The 27,426-nt window shown below is 33.9% G+C and overlaps 1 protein-coding gene across 1 annotated transcript; it reads left to right on the top strand.

Annotated features, from left to right (window-relative positions):
* The first annotated feature begins 16,749 nt into the window (after positions 1–16,749).
* Positions 16,750–26,076, top strand: LOC117237273 (dedicator of cytokinesis protein 7). Its single transcript, XM_033501050.1, has 20 exons — positions 16,750–16,908; positions 17,141–17,318; positions 17,394–17,572; positions 17,675–17,816; positions 17,886–18,089; positions 18,155–18,346; positions 18,421–18,645; positions 18,728–19,002; positions 19,102–19,417; positions 19,492–19,797; positions 19,886–20,091; positions 20,222–21,985; positions 22,093–22,220; positions 22,296–22,558; positions 22,638–22,897; positions 22,976–23,410; positions 23,488–23,840; positions 23,921–24,123; positions 24,205–24,524; positions 24,612–26,076. The coding sequence occupies exons 2-20, from the start codon at positions 17,178–17,180 to the stop codon at positions 24,664–24,666; spliced, it is 5,967 nt and encodes a 1,988-aa protein (XP_033356941.1). The 5' UTR covers positions 16,750–16,908; positions 17,141–17,177; the 3' UTR covers positions 24,667–26,076.
* Positions 26,077–27,426: the final 1,350 nt, after the last annotated feature.

Raw genomic sequence — 27,426 nt, 5'->3', positions numbered from 1 at the left:
ATTCGACGAGGGAAATACGGTGCATCGTTCCGATAAGACACACAAAAGACGACGAAACAGCAGGTTCACTCGCACGTAATATTTTTCCCTTATTTATCGCCGAACTTGGCCGATTCCCTTCTACAGACTCGGCCATCTTCCTCGCTCCTATTCGGATTATAGGTGCCTCCATTTTCCAGGAACCCCCGTCGCACACCGTAAAGAATGGACCTTGTTACGTCTCGTTAAGGAGTTTCACGAAAGTTTCGCCTCTACCTTGCTCTTCTCTCAATCTCCCTTTTGTAATAACCGCGAGATGAGTTTACGGTGTTAGAGTCTGGGTTGAAACGAGAAACTAGACGAAGAGAGAAGGAAGCATCGACGCGAGGTATCTAGCTAATTCATAATAACTATCATGCCATCGCTTGACCCGGGTCGCGCTGCTCTTCTAATTACATATAAAACCAACTGTTCTCGAAAGTCTGTCGAGCATCGCGAACGCGTTTCGTAATAATTAAATTGCTTCGTCCAGCTCTTTATTAATAAAGTGCATGACGAGCGTACTGGGTCTACTACTGACTTTCCGCGTGACGAATTGTTTGCTCGGACTGCATTAGTCTGTTTATCCCTGGAAGCTTTCTTATTAATGATTTTGACGTTGATAAGTTTTATTTTTTGCGATCTTTACATTATTATGTCAGGAGAAAAAAAGCTTTATTGTTATCGCTCGTAATCTACAGAACTGCATTATGAATTTTTACAAATATATTCGTAGATTGTTCGTAGTGTAGTTCGTGACACTACTTCATCCAATCCATTATTTGTAATAAATTGAAGAATTACAGATGCATCTAGATGTTGTTTTGAGATACAGAAGATTGTAAAAAGCCATGGAAATGAACAATATTTGTAGAGATTACACTGGATAAAAAAGTAGATGTTCGAAGGATGTTAAGTTCCAGGTTTTTCCAGAAGGGGATGAAAATTTGTTACACACGACCGCTAAACACTTGGGTACTACAAATTATAAACGTATATGTTGTCCGAATGAGCTGACTCTCTGTGTCTTAACAGGCCTTTTGTCCGTTATTTAGATATAAACATAGTACATAATATATTACGAAAGTATTATTTTTTAAATTAGAGAAGGAGACAAGACTTTGCTAACAAATGAAACAGCTCTAACGAGAAATATGAGAAATTAATATCAGCACAATGCCATCGCTAATTACAATACGAGGACGAGGCAAATCGATTCACGAATAAGAGGAAACTTTGATCGTAATTTGGAATGAAACATCATTACGGGATTTATCGGACGATGGAAAGATATTAGAGATATTAAAGTTCGGCTCGATTTATCGAAGCATTAATCTTTGATAAATTAGTGGAATCCTTTAATCAATTTGGAAATGATAACGAACATAATCATATGAGAACGTACAGCGTCAAACAGCACGTTAGTAATTATAATTATATCGAAACACGTGAATCAAAGTATAAATACAAGTTTCAGTCGATCAGAGAAATTCCCGCTTAGAATTTCTACATTTTGTCTCGGATATTTCGTTCTCTGGAGGGTAAAATACAGGTACATTACAGATAGAGAATCCGACAACAGTACAGAAAATTCTGTTTCAGCCGTAATTAAGAAATCTTGTTGTCTAGGGCACGCGTTGTTGCTTTACTCCGGAGGAATCTTCCACGGCTCGTTTTCCAACCGCGTTTTGTCCCACGTCCTCTCACCGTTAATCTTACATTATTCTCGACATGAACGTGAACGTTTTGTTCAAGTTTCCGTTGAGGGCAGAAGCATAGAATCGCGGGACCGGCCTTTAATACGATGGAAATAACCGAAGAATATAAACGCCCAGGCGAATCGTTATGAAAATATGAATCTTTTATGGCGCTAGGTGTCGCAAAGATTAAGCATAAAAAAGGTGATTCCTTCTGGTTACGACGTCTAAGACAATCACTCTCGAGGTTATCAACCTATATGTCTACGCAGAACATTCCATTTGCAGTTTATAGATTTGCAATTTCGCACGCACTATGTCAATTTGATAAATATAGCTGTTAGGGCTTTAACTCTTGGCCATGTTTTAACAGGAAATAGGAAAACGTAGAAATAAGGAAATAAATTTAGCACAGTGATAAATTCGAAATTTTTAATGACGATCGATGGCCTGTAAGAGTAACAGAAACGGATATACGCGAGAATAAAGTTTGATTCAATGAATACAGAGTTAGCGATCGAAAGGAATCGACAGCTACTGCTGTAACGTTCGAACTCTTTCCAGAGAGCTACTTTTAACTTCTCGTAGCAGAACTGAGTACGATAAGGTAGGACGAAGTTCAGAAAATTCTGTTTCGATACTTAAATCAGATTTGATGACACGGAAGAAAGAGAATATTCAAGGAGAAACAAATATATCCCGTGCGCAAGAATTCTACTAAAAATTATTGAAAGCTTATATTATTTTAAATGCAAATAATTTCTGTATAATATTCTATAGAAAATTTTAAGAAAGAGAAAATATTTCATTGAAACCGAATTTTGTTAACTTTCCACAACTTTAAAGTATATCGTAGTTTAGAAGTGACAGTATTAATTTTTCTTCTTTTTTTCTTTTTTTTTTTTGTAGCGAATTGAAAATGATCGGTACAGAGTGATAAATGTGCAAAAAAGGACTAAAGTGATAAACTGTTATGAAAAAAAGTGAAAGAATTATATGTGTGTTTTATAACGTATAGATTCTTTATTAAACCTACAAAATCTTAAGTACTCAATTTATGTTAACTGAGATAGATAAAATCAAGACGTAAACATCTTAATAAGGATTTCATCACTAATATACAAATTACATTACTAAACAATAACGCTGTTATTATTTAAATTTTACTAATACGGTAATCAGCTTAGCTTTGAGTCATTATGAACTCTGTTATTCAAACTCTGTGTTAATATTTCCCTGGTCAAATATAAAATATGAACACGTCTGTCTATCATTTAAGATTAGCTGCATCAAAATAAAAATCAAGGAAGAAAGAGTACAAGAAAGAAAAATATATACTCGCGGCAATTACAATACGTCCAGAGTAATAGTGAATCTTTCCCAGAATATTTAATCAGATTTGGCAGAGTAGAAATCATCCCGTATACAGATCATTATTATTACTCTAGTATACTATTATTTCATTTAACATTTCACAATCCCGAGCCTGTCTGTAACACAATACCATGGAATACCCTTCAAAGCAAATCCAAAAATCCAATATTAACATTGTTATGTCGAAAAAAACGAATCCACGTTTTCATATATCCGGATGGTATTTTATTTTCGAACATTTACGAGCCAAGCAACAGATATCAATCCATGCCGAAACTGGACAGTCGTCGGTCCATTCTAAAAATTTAATTAACCCAAACGATCTGCTTCATCGTATATCGAAAATTCGTAATTCGATGAAATAAAGCAAGATTCCCAGCGGATATTCTGAGTAATTTCGCGAGCTCGATAGTCGAGCTGACTAAGAGCGGTTAATTCTGATTCTTAACGCGTGTAATTCGCGAAATGGATAATTGTAATTCTTAACTCGTGTAATACGAAAGGGAAAGGATTGCAGTCGTTCGCCAGAACGAAGGGAAGAGGGTGGCTCTCTTGGGCGAAACACGGCGACGCCTCTGACGAATGCAAGGTAAATAAGGACGATGGAGATGGAGGAGAATAGTAGAAGCTTAATGTCTGGCTTCTCGGCAGTTGAAATAAATTAAACACGGTCTTACGCGCGCTCATAGAACGCTCTCGAGGACCAATGATTCCAAATTTCGTCCTCCTCTGGCTGCATATTTATTCAGTACCCACTTTCGTCCACCGCGCCAGTTTCTCTCCGCTCCTTCCATGGACCGACTTGTAAATTAATAAGACAGAGTAAACATACGGCAGGACCAGTATAGAGAGGGCTGGAAGTATTATGACGGGGATCGAAAGAGAGTATCGTAGGCTAAGGGTGTCTCTTGTTTAAAAGGTCGGTGGACAAAAGGTTGGATGTAAATAGACGACCATTGATTTTCGAGTTACGGTGCAACTTTATTTATCGAAATTAAATTTTAGTTGATGTTTGGTTAAACGAACTTTTATTGATTGAATCTATTTACACTATCGGCAAATTTATGAAGGTATATATATATTTAACACCAGATTAACAGTGCCATAAATTGTGTACTTAATTTTAATGATAAGGTTTAGATAAACAATTTTTATTTTGTCCGATGTTCTGTGTTTGTTGATTTCGCAAAGAAAATAGTATTATTCTTAATCGTTAGTTTCTGATTATATTTCAGTAACATCCGTGTATCGTTAAATATATATTTTTAAGAAATGTATTTTGTATATACGATAAATACATGGCTGCCTCGTATTTGACTTTACAATTAATTAATACAATTTAATTACTTATCGTATTTCTATATTGTATTGCTATGTTTTTAATGTAGTTTCAAATTCTTAATTGCATTTATACCGTTGTTAAATTTTAATTTATTCTGTTGAACGGTAGAAAATTTCGACAATAAAGCCTCGCACAAAGACCTAAAACTTCTCTACTACCTAGCACCAAAAGCGTTAAAAATGGCTTTCATTTGTCCATGTAAGAATTCCGTAGAAGAACGTCGGTTTTTCTCTGGCTTTACTAGAGACTGAATGTCATGATCGTGTATATGTATACGTCGACCAACTAGCCAGAGATTTTCTAGATGATAAATACAGCTGACATAGGGATGTGTGTCTGTTTTAACGCCGCGGGACGTTTCCTTAAACCGCGTGAGAAAGCGCGCGCGATTCTACTATATTTTTCTAGCGTAATGCAGTCGAGAGTTTAAGAAGACCCAGCCGAAAATCTGCAGTCACCTATTGCTGCCAACTATCTTTGCGAATTCATGAATTTGTCACGAAATATCCATAGACTATACGCTTTAGTTGCGTTTTCATGAAGAAGAAGAAGAGAAGAATTTCGTACTTGAAATTTTTGCAATTTTCCAAGAGAATATTTCAGAAAATTCGAGTATTTCGTTGGGAAAATTGAACAAGTATTTCCATAATTTATTATGGGAGCTTTAGAACTACCCGGAGGGAATAAATGAACTAAGCTCGGATAATTATGGCGATCAAAATTGAGGAGCAAATTGAAGATTGTTATGATACTTGAAGATAATGTTATCGATTAACTGCGAGTAGTTTGTATACCATGAAGTTAGTTAATCCAAAATTTCCAGCGGTTTCCTTGTTTAAAATTGGTTTAACGCTATAGAAATAAGTTTCTTAAAATATCAGAAAAATTGTAATAATAAAAATATCTTAAAATGTAAATAGACATATAAAAAATGGTGAAAAGAGTTAAGATAATAAATAGCAAGCATAAAAAGTATTAAAGTAATAAATAATATAACCGAAATTTTTTGTTTAAAAATTATACTTTTAAATAAATATTTTCAAAAGTGAGATTATTTGTATGAAAATATTATCGGATTTGCCTTTTTCTTTTCTTTTTTTTTTTACGTGCAGGAAACCTTCATAGGCACCCCGCGTCCTCCGGGGAGAGGACCCTGGAATCGCGATATTTATATTTCCTTATTTTTATGTATAATATTATTAGTTGAAAGCTACAATGCTACGGATCATACTTCCAAGAATTCCCGGCCAATTAGCAAAACAAAGCTTAGTGGTCAGCGAGCCGAGAGGAGTGGAAGGGACAATGGTAGTCAGTTAACGGACAAACTGAGAATATTTATACAGATTCATTGAAATGCGGATGAAATTATTTTATTCGATCGGATTTGCCTGTAATCATGTTAACTGGAAATTGATTTTAATGGGTGATGTGGGAGAAATTATCACAAATAATTCCTACTGTTTTCTAATATAAGTTTTAATTAATGAATTTTGGCATTGATTATTACGAATATCGTGTCTCTTCCATATGATGTCTACCTAAGCGAAGTTAATAAATAATAGCACTCACTCCGTATTTCCATTATTGGGTCCATAATTATTGTTGTTATTCATGCCAACCAAGATGACTTCCTCTACACAGCTTTTTTCATTTCGTGACTATAAACGAACAACCTGTAACAAGTAATTCTGTCAATACATTGCGATAATTTCAATTATTTCCTATGTAAATATTAATTAATTAAATATTTTAATTAATAGTATACATAAACAAGTATACATAAACATTCATTAACGCATCTGATGCACGATTGTCCAAAACAAATATAGGTATTTTAATTTTTTTATTATACAATAAAATTGTTTCTACAATTTACATTTAGAAAAATCATATACCCAAATGTTAAAGAACTCTCGACAATCGACGAAACGCGACTTTAATGCACATAAATAATCTCACACTGACTCTAATCACGATCTTACCAATTTCTCAAATTTTCATTCTAACCAGTTTTCACAGTGTATACACCTTCTAATCAGCAAGGAACCGATCATCACGAGAAAGCCTAATTACACCATCGTTTTTCTATGGTGGAGAGGACACGGTAACGCGCAGTTCTCGAACTACAGAAACTCCGACCGGATTCACAAGAGGGTTAGCGAGAGCGACGGAGCGGTTATACGAACCGGATGATTAAATTCCCAAAAGCAGGCGGTGTGCGCTCGCGATTCATCGTCTATCCTGGAGTGCTGTAGTTACAGTGTAGATCGTGGAGAAGACCTCTGCGGGTGCCTATAAGTGTAAAAGCCTTGAGGATGCAGCCTAACGTAGCAAATCTAATCCTCAAGGAAGTCGATGCGTCGAGGTTAACGAAGCGGCGTGCACAACGGGTGTCGGGTTAATCGAGTTTAATCTATCCCCACGCTACTTTACCGATTTATCGCGAAATTTCGTCCGCTGCATTCTTATCAAGTACCTCGATCCTTCTTGAAACCTCTACCGTACTGGTTTTACCCGGATAAATGAAGAGATGGGGCTTATGCTTTAGTGGCAGTAATTTGTTTTCAGATCTCGTACTGCTAGATATAAAGAAAATTTGTATTTTTTAGGATTTATATATGACTTAATAACTGATTGTGGAAATGCTCGAGTGAATTCTGTGAACTGTACAAATACCGCACGAATGTTCCAAATACATTTCAAACTTTTGCCAACTATAATTACCATAATCGTGTCTCGTTATAATACTAATAAAATTACAAAGTATTTCGTGTAAGACATATAATATATTCGTAACACGTTTCTATAAGCGTCCAAATATTTATTTCCCTGTATGATTGATAATTAACTATCAAATCGTTGAAACTATCTGAACATAAACACTGGAACGATTAAATTCGAATGGGAACAAAACCAACAAAGACTACGATAAAAATTCCTGTAAAAGAAAAAAGCTTGTTCCGAGTAATACCTAACCAAGAGCATCATCAAAAGCTCCAATTTAGACTAAAAGGATATACTGGCTCGTCTCTCGCTGCTCTTTCTCTAAACTAAATTAAATTAGATTAACCTAAGCTTTATATGAACACATTCTTCCTTAAATTTCCTTATACTTAAAAAATTTTACTTTCAAAAGATTTCCTCTGTGATACATAGGTACGTAAAGGACAAAAAAAATTCCAATAAATTTCGTTCTAACATTCAAATAACGGAGCCTCATTTATCATTGGACCGGCAATTCCATTTTTACATCATTCCATTCAATTTTTCGTTTAAAGCCTTCTGCGATCGATTGAACATTTATGCACAAATATAGAAATTTGACAGAAAAATTAGTCGTCGAAATATTTTATTTTATCTGCTCTTTCTTCGGCTATACATGTATTTCCATAGAAATAGCATTTTATTGAATAATATATGCATGGTTTCTTCGATTGAATTTTTGCCAAAATAACTTCATGAGTCTTTTCTCAAAAAACTCCTCACCTTTCTCGATAATGAATTTCTTCGAGTACCTTTTACAGGCTTCTGGAGTATTTAATCTCTTATATAGGTCTTCCGAATAAGTATTGTTAAAACTGCAATAAATAATAACAAGATACGATATTCGACGAAGTTGAATATTTCAGCTAATGTCCAAAATTTCTTGCTTGCTCTTCATAATCATTGCCACACAGGCAAACGAAACCCTGTTTTATTAACAAATTTTGAATATTTCTTCTTAATTCTCTTTCGTATCCAACTAAATTTGTTTGAACATTTCATTATATTATTTGGTTGAAGTTCATAACAAAAAGCGATGAAGTTGCCGAGCAATCTAGTGCACACTTGTAGAGTAAAAAATAAATCTCGCATGAAGTTTCAAATATTTAATAAATTTAATTCAACTTCTGAGACTCAAATGTGAAAGGTGCTTAAGTAGAATACTTAATGGTGCGTTTAGCGATGACCGCTCGGCCTTCATTTCTGGTCACATCAACTTTGTCTTTTATCATCATGACTTGTCGCTGAACCGCCTTTGCCTAGTCTCCTCTTTCTTTTAACTCGTCGCACTTTCCCATCGCTAAAGGCGAATACACATCGACGTCATTTCAAACGGCACAGGACTCAAAACGGTCGTTTATTTTGCAAACTTATTAACGTCGTTTGACTTTGTCAGCCTTCCTCTACTCACGACATTCGTTTCCATAAACCTACAACCTACCGCTAAATCCGTAAATAGAAGTTTGAATAATGAAATTCTGAATCTAGAAAATTCATTACTTTATATTTTGTGCTTTTATTTGTGGAGAGATTTTGGATGAAATTCTTTTACAGGAAGTTAATTAAGGACTGTTGTAATAAATATTTTGCAGAAAATTTCCCTCAATAGGTTTTTCTATAGCTTGAACTCGTAATCCTGTTTAATCGTGTTTGCAAAGTGTTCAATCATTTTTAATAATTAAAATCTCAATACCTAAGAAAATAATAAAGAGATATAACGGGGAATCAAGATTATTCCAGAAAGGGGAAATATTTGTCGAATTTGTAAATGGTTTGGTAGAAAATCATTAATCTTAAATTATTATTAAACGTAATTTAATACTAAAGAAAGCAATCCTACATTTTACATATCTTATATTTACTTATACTATTTTCATTCTAAATTTTTTAGCTTTTTTTTAAGGAATGTGAAACAAACATTTTATTGATCTTCTCTAGTGATTACTACAATCTTAAGATCTGCAAGAGTTTTCATACACGAACAACTCGAGGGTGAAACGTAATAAGGAACAGTTCAATCGTGGAGGGAAATAATTCGCTTGTGAAATCGTCTTAAAACAAAAGAAGGAATATATCACGTTTACGAGAAACTTAAGTCTAGTTATAAATACCTTTACGACTGAAATCAATGGGAGTTAGACCGTTTTATCAGAGAGCTTCCTATTCGGCCTCACTTCCGACCAAACAATGCCTGGAAATATCTAATTAACTGATATAGGCTGGTTTCGATTTTAGAGGATAACGAACTTCTAACATCGACTCTTAATTTCATTACGATGTTTTCACGTGAAAGTACTAAGACAAAGGAAGATAAGAGAAACGAAGGAATCAAGAAAGAAGGGCTTTAATTTCGCCTCCTAATTTCAGCTGAATTCATAAGCATAAGCTGAATTTCATAAGAATATAGAAAACGTGGATAAGAAAAGAGAAACAACCGAGCGGAAGGATAGAAGGAACTGGAAAAAGAACGAGGAGAAGAAGCGGATTGTAAAGAAAGAGAACTGAGAATTGAAAATTTCTCAATTTTATCAGGATATATCCATATAGAAATAGGGAAAGATGAAACAAGAGAAATCAAGGAACAGGAAAAAGAGGGGCAACAAAGTCGGTATGAAGAAAAAGAGAAGCTTTTAGTTCATACTTTCCCAATGTCATCGGCATCTACTCATATGTAATTACAAAAAGGAGAAAAGGAGAAATGGTGAGAAAAAGAAAAAGGAATTCATGAAAAAAGAAACTTCTAATCACGTCTTTCAATTTTATCAAAATATCTACATGTGGAAATAGAAAAAATGGCGAAGATAAGAAAAAGGAAACAACCGAGAAAAAGAAGGATCAAAATGATTGGAAGAAAGAGGGAAGTTCCTAATTGTGGCTCTTAACTCGGAACAAAATTGTAAACGAGAAAGAAAGCAACAAATAAAAAAAGGATTGAAAAAAGAAGCATGGAAGAAGCGAGAAGAAGTCAAGAGACTTGTTTGAATACTCGACTTGTAGAATGAAAAGAAAAAACATGCAGTCGGGCAATAACGAGCAGATGAGGAGAAACAGGTGATACAGAAATGTTACGAAGGGATACGAAGGGATATAGAAGCGAGGAAATAAATATATGAGAAAAGCAAGGGAAATATGTAAGGAATTAACAAAGCGTTAATAAAATAAGGGAAAGAAAACGAAAGCTTCCTAGTTTCATGCTACTTCTTTATCACGTACGAGAAAATATCGGTAGACCGACAGAAAGAAAAAAAAAGAAATAAAAGAAACGATGGAAGAGGGGGAAAAAGGAAAATGGGAAGAAGCGAGGAGAGAATAGGGAGGGGAGAAGGGAGGATAGAGGATGGAGAAGGAGGATAAAGAACGTCGACCAATACTTTTCATTCTGTCACGAACCATCAACCCTTTCTACTTTATTTCCTTGTCGAGGGGGATACGTTGCAAGGAATTCTCTGCAACGTAGTCTGAGTACTGTCCTGAGAAAAATCCTTTTACACTATCAAAGTTTTGCCCGAAGAAATCCCTGGAGTTTCGCCACGAGATTAAAGCGAAATCTTTCGACTCCGACTATCGATACGCTGTCTTTGTGACTAACATTTAAATTTCGTTAAGCTTCACACGAAACTGGTTCAATTGCAACGATATCTGGGGAAAATTCATACAAAAAATCATAATGGTCAGTCATGTTTTTAATGGGAAAAGTTTCTCAAATGTATAGTTTTGTTGTAAAGTATCTGAACACTTGCATATTTCTGTGAAGACGTATTCTAATTGCAAAATTACGAATAAATTGAAGATTTGTACACATTAGTTGAATTTACATATTTGTTACTACAGTATTAGGAATTTTAAAGTAAGAATAAATTTGCAAAATTTATTTCAGGAATAATATTTCTTTACAATTATCTTAGTCTAAAATTCAGAGATATTGTGTAGTATCGATATCTCATTAAATTAATCAATTTCACAATATCCAAAATATATTAATAATTCTACAATCATCGTTGAATATTAGAATAATATAAATCCTCTTAAAATTCAGGAACATTCTTGAAATATCTCATTAAATTAGTGAATTCCACAGAGTTTAAATGTATATTACTAGTTCTAGAATAAGGACAAATTTCTGCAATTTTCGTTCAGTATTAATACGTATGTATATTATGACGTCTCCAAAAATTAAATATTATTAAATATAATACAATAAAATTTCATATATATATAAACAATTTTATAATAAAAACATACAAGAATGCATTTTAGTAAATGTTTAATGTATTTAATTTAATAAAGTAGAATTAGAGTGAAATGCAACACGTAGCTAGTTTCTGTCCAACTCGCTAATATTTCAAAAGCTTCCCCAATGCTTTTCACGTTATAATCCAACTGTTCTGCAAGCGGAATAGCGAAAGCGCTTCGCAACCTTACCACTCCCTTATACCTATGTATGTACCCCGGTAATCTGTATATTCGCTCACCATTGCTGGTTAGTGATCATGTTAACTAATAATGATCACTGTTTTCCTCGATGATGTATGGAAATTAACCGTAATAATTTATTGTGTTTTGGCAATTTGGAACGCCTCCTCATACTATTTTTCCCTTTGAAGCGCTTCCGCCTATTTTATTTACAGGGTATTTTAAACGCAAATTACATTATATTTAATTTATTTACTACAAAGATATTCTTCGACTCTTCTAAAATTATTGTACGTCTATGAAGTATAAAAATACCGTTCATAGAAAAGAACACAGATTCTGATAAAGAGAGTATTTTTCCTAACTTAAATCTTTCGTTTCAAGTAAATATTCCATCGGGGATGAAAAACGTAATCTTTAGAGATACGTGATCTGAATGTATATGTTCGTAAATATCCCTCGTGTAGACAAGGTGATTTAGAACACTGTCAAGTGTCTGGTAAGTTGGAACATCCAAGTTAACCATTTGTATGCCATTTTCTGACAGGAACAATTTAATAAAGTCTGTTTAATATAACAAGAACAATCTCATAAAACTAATTTCAACATGTATTGACTCATTGTCGGTTTTTCTTATATAAAATAATTCTCGACCATTTCTACGAAACTTCATGCTCCCAATCGACAACCTCTTGTCATAGATTCTACGATCCCTGTCTGTACAATGGTTGACAGACGAATTTCTTCGAATGGTAGTCTTGTAACTGTCTAACAAACTGCCATTTCTCAAAATGTAGCAGGTGGTCGTGTCATGTGAAGGGGAAAAGCAGCGTATAACCGGAACACAGAGGTCGCAAAAGCAATCGCGCTTTTTCGCATGGAACGATCTTCCTGCAGGACGAAACATTCCATTCCACGGGTAATTTCGCATCTTTCAAGAATTTATTCGCGAAATTGGCATCCGGAATACGGAAAAAGAAATTCTACCCATCGGATGAACCGCGGACATTCTCCTTTCCATCCCACACCAGGGGTGGCTTCTTTATGTGAAACAGAGATCCCGAAAGTGTTCGTTTTATGAATGTCGCGCAAATTGACGATGGAATAAGCAGATTCCGGAAAGCTTTCCAATGGCGAATGTTTCCCACCGTTACTCTCCCGACTTTTCCCCAATATCCACGAATTGATTTTGCTTTGATCGATTTAAACGGGATTAATTGATGCAATTTGTAGATTTTAGTTGATATTGGTGATTATTAATGAGCTTGGTAATTCTAATACTATGAAGAATTTTTATTTAACTTTTTCGTAAATTCTAGGTATAATATAATTATAAAAATATAATACTATAGTATGGTTTATATAGTTATGTATATATCTTCTATATCATTCTACTCTTACAGCGAGGAACTTCATTAAAATAATCGAAAAATTTAATCTTGAATATTTCTATTAAATTTGCGCGTTCAATTCTCATACGCTTCAAATGATAAAAATATAATCTTATACGTCGTCGCATTCCTATTATTATTATGCAATTCCTATTTATTATTCTTATCCCGAACATAAATCGAAGGGCTTTAAATTTGATGTAAATCATCTCGAAGTTATAAAGCCTTCCAATTTATCTGTATTTAACGTATAACTCTGTGTATATCATTTTTTAATCGATCTTTCCTATAATGTTTCGTCGATACCTTATCACTGATACGACAAACTATAAATTTGCCGAGCGGGACTCTCGAAGTTGACAATATAGGTCAGATAGGAGCGCCAACGCCTCCTCTATCCTTCACAATACATTTCCTATCGCGACTGCATTCTCTTCCATGCTTTTTCCTCTCGACAAAACTCGCTTCCAGAGAATTATCGCAGAAACGACGAAAAATCGGTGAAACTCTCGCATAAATAATGTGCACCCGTTCCCTTTACGTAAGAAACAACTCGTTAACCAGCTTAAAGAAGCTATATTCTGGGTTGAGAAACAGACAGAAAGAAAAGGTTTTAAAAAACTACAAAACATTTTTAGCTCTTTTTAAGCTCTTAGGTATTAACGGTATATTTTTTCATTTTTTAAATTATAAAAGAATAGCATCTATTTTAACATTTTCAATAACACGAACTTTCAAAAATTCAGCATTCAAATCTAGATAAATTCAAACCTAATACAAACCTTTCTCGATAGTATACATATAACAACAGCCTTTGTTCAACGTCCAAATTAATATCATACGTATAATATTCAAACCTCATTTCATTATAGAAGATGTGAATGAATACAGAAGTTGAACATTTTCGGTCTTTTCTTATTATTCCTTTTTTCTAGGCATTTTAAAATTTATTATATTTTTTACTTAAAAATTATTTTATCTTTCCTGTCCAAACTATTTTGTTTAAATATTTGTTAGCATCAAATCAGTCACATTGTATAGTCTTTCCCGAGTGTCTGATAATTAAGGGACTTAAAATGAAAATATCTTATTTCTACTTGCTATAAGCTTCAGAAGCAAAGATTACATCGACTTACATAGCAATCTTATATTCATTATAACTATGATACTAATCTACTTATGTGAACCGAGGGTCCTCAAAATTTATGTAACAATCTAATATTATCATTACTATTATATTACTACTATTAGGTCGGTGAATATGAACTGTCATTTGCTCAAATAAAACTTTAATTACGTGTACTTCCTTAAGAACATTAATTAGTAGAGTTTCCATATAGCGCAATGTATGTAAGTACTTTTTAGTGACTAACTAGCTTCATTACTCCAGATTTATATTATGGATTTAGGGATTCATTTACAATTTCTTGTAAAATAATTTATGCATTAAAAAATTATCTAATTATCTTCCCTTATGTCTCCAATAAGTATCGTGGAACTTTTATTCAAATTCAAGATCACATAAAATCACACGAATATTCCGATTATTCTCATGATAGTCAACAATAAGATTGTGATATTTCTATTTGATATTTATTTGTCTCGACATTAAGCATACGTAATTCATAGTTCCTTCTTCAATTTAGTTAATAATCATCAGTATGATTATTGTGTAATGATTCCGCAAGTTTAAGCTTCAGTGAAACGACATTTCATATGCACCAACTTAATGTATGTACTTATAATACAATATTTGTATAAGAATATCAGAAACAAAGAAAACTATAAACTATGACAAATTCTTCATTATTTTTCATGGTTATCATTCACTAAAATCCCAGGCTCGCTAAAACCACGCCCTGTTTCAAACACGGTAACAAAAATCAAGTTCTAGAAAAATATACAAAGCGACCATTCATCGAACAATCTTAGTTTTTAACGAAGCGCTTCGAGCATCAGTCATCATGAACAAAAATCACGTGTGCACGCTCTCGTCTCGAAAATCGAGGAAATGAAACAGTGGCGGATAAAAACGAAATAAAAAGCGCAGTCGAGACAATGCTCGAGAAGGAACTCGACAACGAACCGCGATCTATTCATGCAATTAAAGCTCATTCGTGTCGCGAGAGCTCCTTGTTTCCATGTCTTTTGAAGCGAGGTCACGGCTGGCGAAATGTGTACGCGGATCGTGTTATTGCGTAGATGCGCCCTTCTAATAAAGACAACTCCCATCCCATCGCGTACACCAGCTCGTCTTTATCTCTGTCTTCCGCCTCCACGGCGTTTAACGCCCGCAAGCTCACTGGAAGTACGATTCCTCCGCGTTCCTTCGCTCCGCCGAAAATCGATATAGCAATTAGCCTCTTCGCGACCTACGCCTTCGCGCGATAGCGCTCAGCGCTGATTGGAATGACCGAAAATGGGATTGTTGATGAAATTTGAGAAAGGATATGAAATAAGGAATTAAAGCTCTCGCGCGAAGCTTCGTTTTGAGATGATGTTAATTGTTAGAAATAAAAAACTATTTATTAACAAAACTGAATAACTTAAGCGCTGATTACTTTCGCGATAATGAGATTAAGTTGTAGGTAAAATATGAAAGAAAAATCTGTGAGACTTGTTTCTAAGATGACATTTTTATGCTGAATAAGAAACTACTATTAATTAAGAAAATTGAATGATATAAGTACTGGAAACTCCGATAGCAATGAGATTGGATCGTGGATGATATTACAAGTTCTTATCAAAAACTAATTTTTAAGATAAAGGGATGAGATAAGAAGTTATTTGTTCGAAAAATTGAATAACTTATGTAATTATATTTATTCAATAACGAAATTAAATCGATCGTTCGATTAGTTATTTATTTTCTTTCTTTAATGTTATAAGTTATAAACGAACTTTAAATTAAGTACACTACTTTAAATTGAAAGTGATGAAGTTGCAAAGAAAGGTTTATTTAATAATTAAATCGCAGATGTTTATATATTTATTGGATGTTTAATGATACAAAAATACATAGAGTGCACATGATATTCAAAAATATATAAAATAAACAATGCATAAACATCCGTAGTCTATTAATAATTAAGTAACTGATCTTTAATAGTGTATGCATATTTCTAGAGAATTCATGATTCAATAATAGGCACAAAAGAATGGAGAGTGAAAGAATAGAGTTTATCCGAAATTTAATCAACATTGTACCCAAACGCATCTAAGACATGACAGAAAATTAATTTTTTATGTCACCCGGTGTGTAGAAAATACTAGTTACATTTCAATCATATGTTCAGTCGCATACACAGTATATGAGAATGTTAGGGAAAAACTAAACGGATGTTACTAGCATACTGTAGGAAATAACTTCCGAATTCTACATTATCTAAGACTAAAGTACCTAGAATGTAAATATCTGTTATTTTACGAACACACCTATTCATTTTTAAAATTGTTATGTATTAATCAATGTTTTAGAAAATTTACAAATAAAATAAATGTCATATTGTAAAAAATAACATTATTATACTATTAATCTTTGGGGAAATATCACTATACTCATACATAGCTATACGTAATAAAGTAATCTTATTAAATAATATTAGGGTACTTTTTAGAATGTTCTTATTTAACATACTTGCAATAGCTATAAGGAAAGAATAATTAAGGATAATATAACTTCTATTCTTGGTTCTACGATAGCACTAGATATTAGGGAAGCTAAAATCAATTTTTTACAGTAGTTTCCCCTCTATGATGTACTTTTATGGTATTAATGGGAATTTTGGCTTGATAAGGGCACATTCCTGATGCAACAAAAGTTGATGACAAGAACTGTCAAAATATTAGACTATTGCTTAAAGGTGTTCATAATTTTTACATAATGAACTTTTAGTAATCACAAAGTCACGTGAGTATAGTCTTTTGTTTCTCACTACAGTAGTACCAGTTATATTGGTTTTTAAGTATTATAATGTTGTGTGCAATTTTATCTAATAAACAATTAATAAAAAAATATATTAAGATAAATTTAGTTTAGATTTTCACAATAAAAATTTATCTCTGAATGCTAGTATTATATTATAGTTATTACCTATTCTGTTTGCTTTGTCTGACTTTCAACTTTTAAATAAAATGTCTAGGATTTCATCAAAGGAGTATTTTACCCCGACATTTATAATGTCATCTGTGCAGCGGGCTTTTACTCAAAAATTGAGTAAACAGCATGCAGCTGACGTTAGACGTCAGATTGCTACCTCTACCTCATATTCACGTGATCTGTCAAAGAGTGGCAGCTCATTCTCAGGCTTTTCTTCCACGGTACATCCTGAATTGCAATTTGTCTACATAAGTTGTAATTCGTACATCAATGTAATTAATAAAAATATTTTAAAGATGTCACTATGTGAGGTATTAGAGCCACTAGACTATGAAGAATTTTTGGCTCAACATCAGTCAGTTCTTGACCGTGATCCTCTTAAATCAATATTAGATTTTCCACCTGGTGATGTCGAATTAAAAGTTGTAAAAAGAAAAATCAGAACAGAGGAACCAATTGTGCCTCATGAATCTATGTAAGATTTTTTATATCTTACAACCAACAAAATCATTATTTTTGCATTTATATTAATTTTATTGAATTTTTGCATTTATATTAATTTTATTGAATTTTTTAGGGACATAGTATCTCCTTATGTCAGAAGATGTATTGAAAGTTTCACTTCAGATTGGGTAATAGTGCACAGAAAATATAAACGTCGAGTTTCTCCAATAGCAAGAGACAGACTTCTTCAGGATACTCCAAGACAAGATTTTGAGGTGCTTGAATAAAAATAAAATATGCATGGCATATAATTGAAGAACACATTTAAATCAGATATAAAATAGGTGGATCAAGAGGATACAAATGGTTCAGGATCACCAAATGAAGAGGAAGATTTATCTAATTGTGGAGATACACCAAGAGGATCCTGGGCAAGTTTAGATTTAAGACATTCGCAACATGATCCTCTTCTTCCCACCTTATTGGACAGAGTTTGTCCAGAAACCATTGATCAAATGAACGAGCAAAAACGATCAGAAGATCGTCAAGTGAGTACTGTATGCACAAGCAAGATTAGATTTCAGTAATTCTGATCTACTGATATTAATTTTAGGAAGCATTATTTCCACTCTATGCACCTCCAGCTTCCCCTGATGATGAGTGGCAGGAAATTGGCATAGCACCAGAACCTACAGAACCTTTTTCACATAAAATTCTTGTGAAATGTCTCCAACTGAAATTGGAATTGGAAGTTGAACCAATATTCGCGAGTTTAGCTTTATACGATGCCAAAGAAAAGAAGAAGGTATATGAAAATAAAAAATCTTGAAAGATATTTACACATAATTTTCGTTTTCCTAATTTCTTTGGAATCTATAGGTATCTGAGAACTTTTATGTAGACATGAATTCGGAAGGCTTAAAAAGGATGCTTGGTAGTCATATTGCATACAGTGATGCCAGTACTTTAGCAAGAAGCTGTGTTATGAGTATCAGCAAGCCTAGTCCAGATTTATTTTTAGTTGTTAGACTTGAAAAGGTATTGCAAGGTGATATCTCTGAATGTGCTGAACCATATTTGCGTGAAGATAAAAACAAAGAAAAAGTAATACATCAAATATAATCCATAAATCATTAAATTATAAATGTGCTGAATAAGGTAATAAGAAAAATTTAATCCAAAATAGGTAAGGGCAGCTGCTGCAGCTGCATGTGAGCGTTTAGGTCGATATAGAATGCCACTTGCATGGACTGCCATTCACATTTCTGGTGTGATAGGAGGAGGTGGAGATACAGATAGCACAGGAAGTGCTGGATCTTTAGACAGAAAATCGGGTGGACTGGAACAGTGGCGTAAAAAAGTGGAACCACCCGCCAGAAGAGGATCTTTAGAAAGAAGAAGTTCAGATAAAAGACGTAGTTGGTCGCCAGACGATTTTGCTAATTGTCTTGATACATTTAGGTGGATATTTTTATAATTTTTTTTACATCTAACGTTTTTTATATTTTTAAATAAATTACTAATATTATTAATTTCTAAATTATATGTTTAATTTTTTAGGCCTATCACATTGACTGTTTCAAGTTTCTTTAAACAAGAAAGTGAACGACTGAGAGACGAAGATTTATACAAACTTTTAGTCGAACTACGGAGACCTGGTTCTAATTTAAAGAGATTAAAATGTCTACCAGGTATACTAAAATTGGACCTTAGTCCTAGACCAGAAGAACTGCCTAGATGCTTGGATCCTGATCTCAGAAGATTAGTGCCATATCCTGATGAAAAGAGTCGGCCAGTCAAAGAAATACTTGAATTTCCGAGCGAAGTTATTTCGCCAGATTTGACGTATCGAAATCTCCTATACATTTATCCAAAGGTAAATTATCATTTAGCTCTTTAATACTTAATTACTGCTTACCATGAATAAACAAAATATACTTTTTATTACAGGAAGCAAACTTCAGTTCAAGGACTGGTTCTGCACGAAACATCGCCGTAAGAATTCAACTTATGGGTGGTGAACAGGAGGCTGATGCACTAACAGCTATTTTTGGAAGATCATCGTGTCCCGAAATGACTCACGAATGCTTCACTTCCGTTTCTTATCACAATAAGAATCCAAACTTTTACGACGAAGTGAAAATTCGACTTCCTGCTGATTTGAGTGCAAAACATCATTTGCTATTTACGTTTTATCATATTAGTTGCCAGAAGAAGGCGGAACAACCGAATGTTGAGACTGCTGTAGCATATACAGTAAATAATATGAAGTCAAATTCTAATCAAAATATATTATTTCATGTAAATTACACTGAAAGATATTCTTAATATTTCTTTTATTTAGTGGTTGCCACTTTTGAGAGATGGACATCTACAATCAGGGGAATTCAGTCTACCCGCGATGCTGGATCCACCACCAGCAAATTATTCATACATTGCACCTGATGTTCTTCTACCAGGTACAAGATGGGTGGATGCTCATAGAGGCGTTTTTACTGTGATTTTGGAACCAGTTTCTAGTGTTCATCCTCAGGATAAATACATTGATAGGTAATATTCCAGAAACTTGAGCTTTTAATTAGATATTTCAATGAAAATATTTCAATAAAATTAATAATCTTATGATCATTAATGGATTAATAATACTATTAATATTTTAACGGCAACACAAAAATTATAGATTTCTATCACTGTGTGGTTTTTTGGAAACTGGTCAAGTACCTCCACGCATTGGTGAAGCAGGGATGGAATCGGAATTAAAATCAGCTCTATTGGAATTGGCAAGAGCATCACATTCTGCTTTAGTACGATCGCTACCTCAATTGCTAGATCAATTAATATCCCTATTAGTGCGACCTCCAACACTACCATCTCAACCACTGAATGTGGCAGCAACCGCATTCGAGGCTATAGGTTTGCTAGTACGAAATATTACCAATCTACCTGATGGTCAATTAGATGCTCACGGGAGACACGCGCTTCTAGCAACCTATATTGCTTATCAATGCTCTTTACCAAGGATGACACATACTCCTGGTATTGTTCGAGCTCAAAGCAACCCTGACCTGCCTCTAGAAGATTTAGAAATGGAGGTACACTCCAGAGGATTGGATCGAACAGCCTCTATGCGTCAAGAATCGCCTTCTATAAATAGTCAACCTACCAGAAGGCTTCTACACGAAGAACTAGCGTTACATTGGGTTGTATCGACAGGACAAGCACGAGAATTGGCTGTTACATATTCATGGTTCTTCTTGGAATTGATCGTTCGCTCTATGGTTGTGACATTAGCAGAAATGGGAATGTTGGAGGCTCCTCGAAAGTCGAGGTTCTCTCCCCAGTTCTGTGATGACGTGGCAACACTTACTGCAACGTTGACTTCAGAGGTGACTTCACGATGTGGAAAGGAAAACAGAATACCCAATAATCTAATATCGAGTCTAGGCAACTTTCTTTCTGATCTACTATCAGTGATGGACAGAGGATTCGTTTTGTCCCTAACTCGTGCTGCCTGTTGCTCTCTGTCAGATGCATCTATGCACATTCCTGATTCAGCTGCACTTTACGCGTTGAAATTGGACCTTGTACGGACAATATGCTCTCACGAGCATTACGTGGCACTGAATTTGCCGTTTGGAACTGGATATACGTCGGGATCGGCGCCAGCTTCTCCCAGTCCATCAACTGGAAGTTCTGGCAGTCTGATATCTACCCTAGTACCTGGAGATCGAGCTAGATTTTCTGAGCTCAGTCAGGAGTTCCGACAGCAACACTTTTTAGTAGGAATTGTTTTATCAGATTTGTCGAATACTCTAGAAATACCAAATCCTATGCTTCAAAACAAAGCTATTGGGACCATTCGACATCTTATGGCGTGCCATGACGTTGATTCACGATATTCTGATCCTGCTGCGAAAGCTAGAGTCGCTGCTCTCTATCTGCCACTTTTGAACATTATAATGGATGCTCTACCACAACTCTATCATTGGGATTCAAAGGACAAGAGCGTTTATCCTGACGAATCTGGTTCTATTACACAATCTGTGGCTTTAGCCATAGCTGGTGGAGTTTCTGCAGACACTGCAGGAACTCAATGTAGAGTTTCCTTGAGTTCAGAGGCTACAAGACATCTCTTGATGTGTGTCTTGTGGGTACTTAAGGGGTTGGAACAGTCTGCTTTAACACAGTGGTGTTCAGAACTAAGTTCTAGACGTATACTGTGTCTTCTTCAAGTTCTCAATATTGCCACTGCAGCTTTTGAATATAAAGGGAAAAAGGCGCTGAAGAGACTGCCTCCACAGGCGGCAGCTACAAGTGATATTCGATCTAGATTGGAGGATGTGATTCTTGGCCAAGGAAGCGCCAGAAGCGAGATGATGTTGAGAAGAAAAGAGAGAATGAGTGGGGACAAACTTAGGTGGCGTAAAGATCAGATGCCTTATAGGTAGGTAAACTTCTGTATCTACACTACAGACATTTATGCAAATTCATTTCTTTCTCAATATAATTAAAGTGAAGATTTTAAATCTGAACAATCTTTTTTTGTTTAAGATCCTGCGAACAGTCAGAGGGCAGAGCTGTGGAGCAAGATGCTCATATAGAAGGTGCATTAGCAGCAGAAGCTTCCCTGGTAGTTTTGGATACTTTAGAAACAGTTGTCCAAGCTGATGGAGGAGGAGGTATATATATGTACTTATACAATATTTTTTATAAGTTTTGTACCTTTATATTTACAAAATTTTTGTGCTTTCTAGGTGCGGTTGTAGGAGCCGTATTAAAAGTGCTTTTGAGAGCATTAGCAAGAAATCAGAGCACATCTGTGTTACAACATATGTTTAATACTCAGAGAGCTTTGGTATTTAAATATCATAGTGCTCTGTTTGATGAGGAAAGCGAAAGGTGCGGAGATCTGTGTTTGACATTACTCACTAGATGCAGCTCACCTCTAAGTGCTGTTCGGAGTCATGCTGCTGCCAGTCTTTATTTATTAATGAGGCAAAATTTCGAAATTGGAAACGTAAATATCTTAGTAATATATTTCAATAGATCTATAATGATTTATTTTATAAATATATTAATTAATTTAATATGTTTAGAATTTTGCCAGAGTTAAAATGCAAGTCACCACGTCTTTGTCTGCCCTTGTTGGAAGAGGGAGAGCTCCTAGTGAAGGAGCACTTAGGAGAGCATTAAAAACAGTGTTAGTATATGCTGAAAGGGATACAGAATTAGCAGACACAAGCTTTCCAGAACAAGTGAAGGATCTTTTGTTCAATCTACATATGATCCTGTCTGATACTGTTAAAATGAAGGAATTCCAGGAGGATCCAGAAATGCTTTTAGATCTCATGTATAGGTAATTGTGTTAAAAACAGAAACTTCTGATAAAATATGATATATGTAGCATATTGAATCAAAATTGACGATTTCACAGGATTGCAAAGGGATATCAAGGTTCACCAGATCTTAGACTCACATGGCTGGCAAATATGGCTCAGCAGCATATGGAAAGAAAGAATCACACAGAGGCAGCTATGTGTTTAGTGCACAGTGCTGCTTTAGTAGCAGAATATTTACACCTTTTGGAACCAGGAGGCGGCGGGCGACCAGTAGGAGCTGTTGCTTTAGCTCCTATCACACCAAATGCTTTAGAAGAGAGTGCAGTAGGAGATGATGTACTGGCAAGAAGAGAAGAAGGTTTATGTTTAGGACCAGACTTTTCAGAAAGTGGTTTAGCTGGTTTGCTGGAACATGCTGCCAGCTCTTTTCATACAGCTGGAATGTATGAAGCTATTCCTGATGTATACAAGGTGCTGCTTCCAATAGCAGAAGCCGCACACGATTACAAAAAATTAGCTAATATTCATGGGTATGATATCCTTCAGATTTTGAAAAACTTGATATGAAAACGAATCTATGTCTTAATTTATGATCCTCTAATCACAGGAAACTTCATGAAGCATATACACGAGTAGAACAATTAGCGGGAAAACGAGTATTTGGAACATATTTCAGAGTAGGATTTTATGGTGGGCGTTTTGGTGATCTTGCTGGTGAAGAATTCGTTTATAAAGAACCGACTTTGACAAAGCTACCAGAGATATTCTCGAGACTCGAGAATTTCTATGCTGAACGATTTGGCGCGGAAAATATTGTGATAATAAAAGATTCGAACCCTGTAGACTCCAGCAAGTTAGAACTAGATAAAGCCTATGTTCAGATCACATATGTGGAACCATATTTCGAGCCACATGAGCTCAGGCATAGACCAACTATTTTTCATAGGAATTTTAATATTAGTAAGTCCTGTTCTGAAGAACTTTAAATAACTTAACAAAATTAATTTTCCATTTATATTAATGTTTTCAATCATGTTTAGAGCGATTTGTATATGCAACGCCATTTACTCCTGGTGGTAAAGCTCATGGAGAATTAAGAGAACAGTGCAAACGTAAAACTATACTAACAGTAGCTACACACTTTCCTTATCTAAAGACAAGGATTCGCGTGGTTGCTAGGAAGCAAATAGTTTTAAGTCCAATTGAAGTTGCAATTGAAGATATACAAAAGAAAACTGCAGAGGTATGTATATATGTTCTTCTGTTATAAGATAAATTCTTCTTTTATAAATTAACTCTGTTTTATGTAAATTTGTTGAATCAGGTTGCAGCAGCTACAGCTCAAGAACCACCTGATGCAAAGATGCTGCAGATGGTTCTTCAAGGTTGCATTGGAACAACAGTTAATCAAGGTCCTGCAGAAGTTGCTGTTGTGTTTCTTTCTGGATTAAGGGAACAGAATGCACAGCCTACTCGACTGCAGCATAAATTACGCCTATGTTTCAAGGATTTCTCAAAGAAATGTTTGGATGCTTTGAAAAGAAACAAAAATTTAATTGGGCCAGATCAACGAGACTATCAACGAGAATTGGAAAGAAATTACCAAAGATTAACAGAAAGACTTTCTCCTCTTATTGCATGGAGGTATGAGAAATTTAGTTGAAATAAATAATAGTTTAGCCCAATATCTTTTACAATATGTCTATCTTTTTCTTCTTCTTGATAATACAGTGGACCTTCATTAACAAATCAACAAAGTGTACCATCAACATCACCTCGTTGGTAAAATGGCTGAATACTGCTAATCAACAGTTACCAAAGATCACTGATGCAAGTATTTAGTGTTCATAAAATATCAGCAGCATGTGCTCTTATGTAGACATATATATTATATTTATATCCATTCATTTTCTATAAGGATAAAGCATTTTGATCTGCTGGTATCAGAGTGTCTGCCTTAGACAGTTTAAAAATATAAGACTAGATCAAAATATAAGATTAGATCATTATTATTAATTTAGAACGATTATTAAGTAGAGAAGGGCAACTTATTTGAGACAACAGACTTTTTGATAATAATAAAATGAAAGCATTATTTCTTATAGAAATAACTCATTTTTTCAAACAGATGATACAGACACATGGGAATTGATATTTTGCTTTTCATAGTCTTTTTATACACTGCTTTTGACTAAACATTACGTAGTGACAATTAACGTAGTAAGTAAACAAGAATGTCAATACTAAAGTTATAACAATAATTTTTTATCTAACCGTCTTTTCAATAATTGTATTTTGTAATTATATTTAACATGAATTTATTTACTGTGTTTATGTTTTGCATTCTAATGCATAACATACTGCCTAGAATATAGAAGTTAAATGTCTATTTATGTATTTAGCTACTAAGGAAGCTGTGATCTTTCAATTAAACATGGAATTATCATAACTGCAGAAGCTTGTAACAATAGATATTTTATCCAAAAGACTTGTTTTTTTTTTATAACTGACAAATTTATTTATAATATACAATTTATATTCTTGCAAGAAAATTTCTTTGGTTTATGATTAGTATTTTATATATGATTATCTTTTAGTTCTTTTATGATGATAGTTTTATGAGATCTAATTATTGTATCGAATAACAAGTCTATTATTAGAAGTTTCTTCAAAGTTTCTAGAACATCATTAATGATTGTCTCAATGTAAAGAATGTTTGAAGAATGCTAAATCTCAATATAATTGACAAATATGCTTTTTACAGTACTAGACACATTTTTAACAAATCTATTAGATTTTTCAAAACTATAAGCTTCTAGTCGAAGACGCGAGTAATCTTGTCATTTAGAGTAATGCATAGCTCTCTAAATTAACTAATGTTTGATGATATTTTATATGAATATACTTATATTCATTAATATTGGTAGCGTGATTTTGCAAGTAAATTAAAAGATTGACAAAGGAAAATATTTATATGTATCATTTCGATAAAAATTATTTCACGCAATTAAGAGACTATTATAGAAAAGCTTGTGAAAACTTCTTCAAACATTATAAAAGTTTACTTTAAAAATCCGTTACTTGCAATGGCAACACACATTATATTTATACGGAGTAATTTAGCGAAACTGCCGTGGATGTAAACTTTTGTATGTCACAGAATATTCAAAATATATATCCATTTTATACTTCGCTATTTCTGAACTTTTTCTACTTTGTTTTACGAATAACAAGTGTAATAAAGAATGCAACTCACCGAGAAACTCCTGCTATCACGATTCCAAAGCGCGGTAAACTAAGATGGCGTTGTTGATTCTTTCCGTTTATATAGAAAAGTTAGTGAACAACATAGAGAAAAAAATAAAATAAAATATAAAAGCAGAAAACTATCCATTAACATCACCGAGGAATCTTTCAATTAGTAAGAAATAAACAATAATTATATTACAGATGTATATGTTTCTCCTACAACATATACATATATACATGGTAGAAATTCAAATTTAAAAAAATGCGGGAAATCATCAGTAGTTTTAAAATAGTACAAATAATCCTATACAAACTGGAATGTCTATTGGATTACTTTTTCCCATTCCATTGTTCGTTTAACGAAACTTGTTACTTACTAGCGATCCCATAAAAAGAGAAAAAAGAACAAATAAACAAATAGAAAAAAGAAAACCTGGTATTGGAAAACGGGAATCGTGTGTTAATTATCGGAACGGTTACAGTTTACACGTGCAACTGTTTTTCTTTCATTAAAGGTAACCATTCGTTATCGAAGATTGACATTCTTTGGTCCGGATACATTTGAAGCGAATCGTTGCTCTAAATTAAACGTCCGAATCCGATTTTCAGCTTAATCCCTTTGTCCAGAACGAAAGGATTGAGCGCAGATAAAGATATCACGAGTTCAAAGGGGTACTTAATTAACAGACACAAGTATTGATAATCGCCGCGTATCACAATGAAACACTTTGTACCCATTTGAAAATAGTCCCCGTAATTTACATTTTGAAATTACCACTTATAATTAATATTTCAATGTTTCGTTACATCCCATTTTCGAATAAAACTGCTGTCTGTATTTTAAAGTCCTGCTTTAAATAAAAAGACTTACAAACCTTTAATGAAAATATCAAAAGTTTTACAATCAACTTAGAAAAATTTTATTTTAATTGAATACTTCCATTTCATCGTTTTATATATCTTTAAGTAATTTCTTATATGCCTTTTTCTTAATTCTTCTCTACGTTGAAGTAATTTATATTTTATAGATTGTGAATATTTATATAAGTTCATAATTTTATGAAAAAATAGAAATTTGTTCCATTGTACCGAATATTATAACGAACACTTTGGATATTTCATATATATACCTTTGCATGTTTCACATAACCTGTGCATTTTTGCACTTTAAAATTTTTTACGACATCTGCAATGTACTTACATATAAGCAAAGAGAATTCCGATCACAGAGAGATTTAACTAGCATTTTCCTTCTATAACTGAAATCTTTATAACTTTTCACGCTAAATCGTTTGCA

This window comes from Bombus vosnesenskii, unplaced genomic scaffold (assembly GCF_011952255.1).
Source record: "Bombus vosnesenskii isolate JDL3184/JDL3185 unplaced genomic scaffold, Bvos_JDL3184-5_v1.1 scf7180000013367, whole genome shotgun sequence".
NCBI classification, from domain to species: Eukaryota; Metazoa; Arthropoda; class Insecta; order Hymenoptera; family Apidae; genus Bombus; species Bombus vosnesenskii.
Note: the sequence above shows the minus strand (reverse complement) of the source record. Positions and strands in the feature narration are given on the sequence as shown.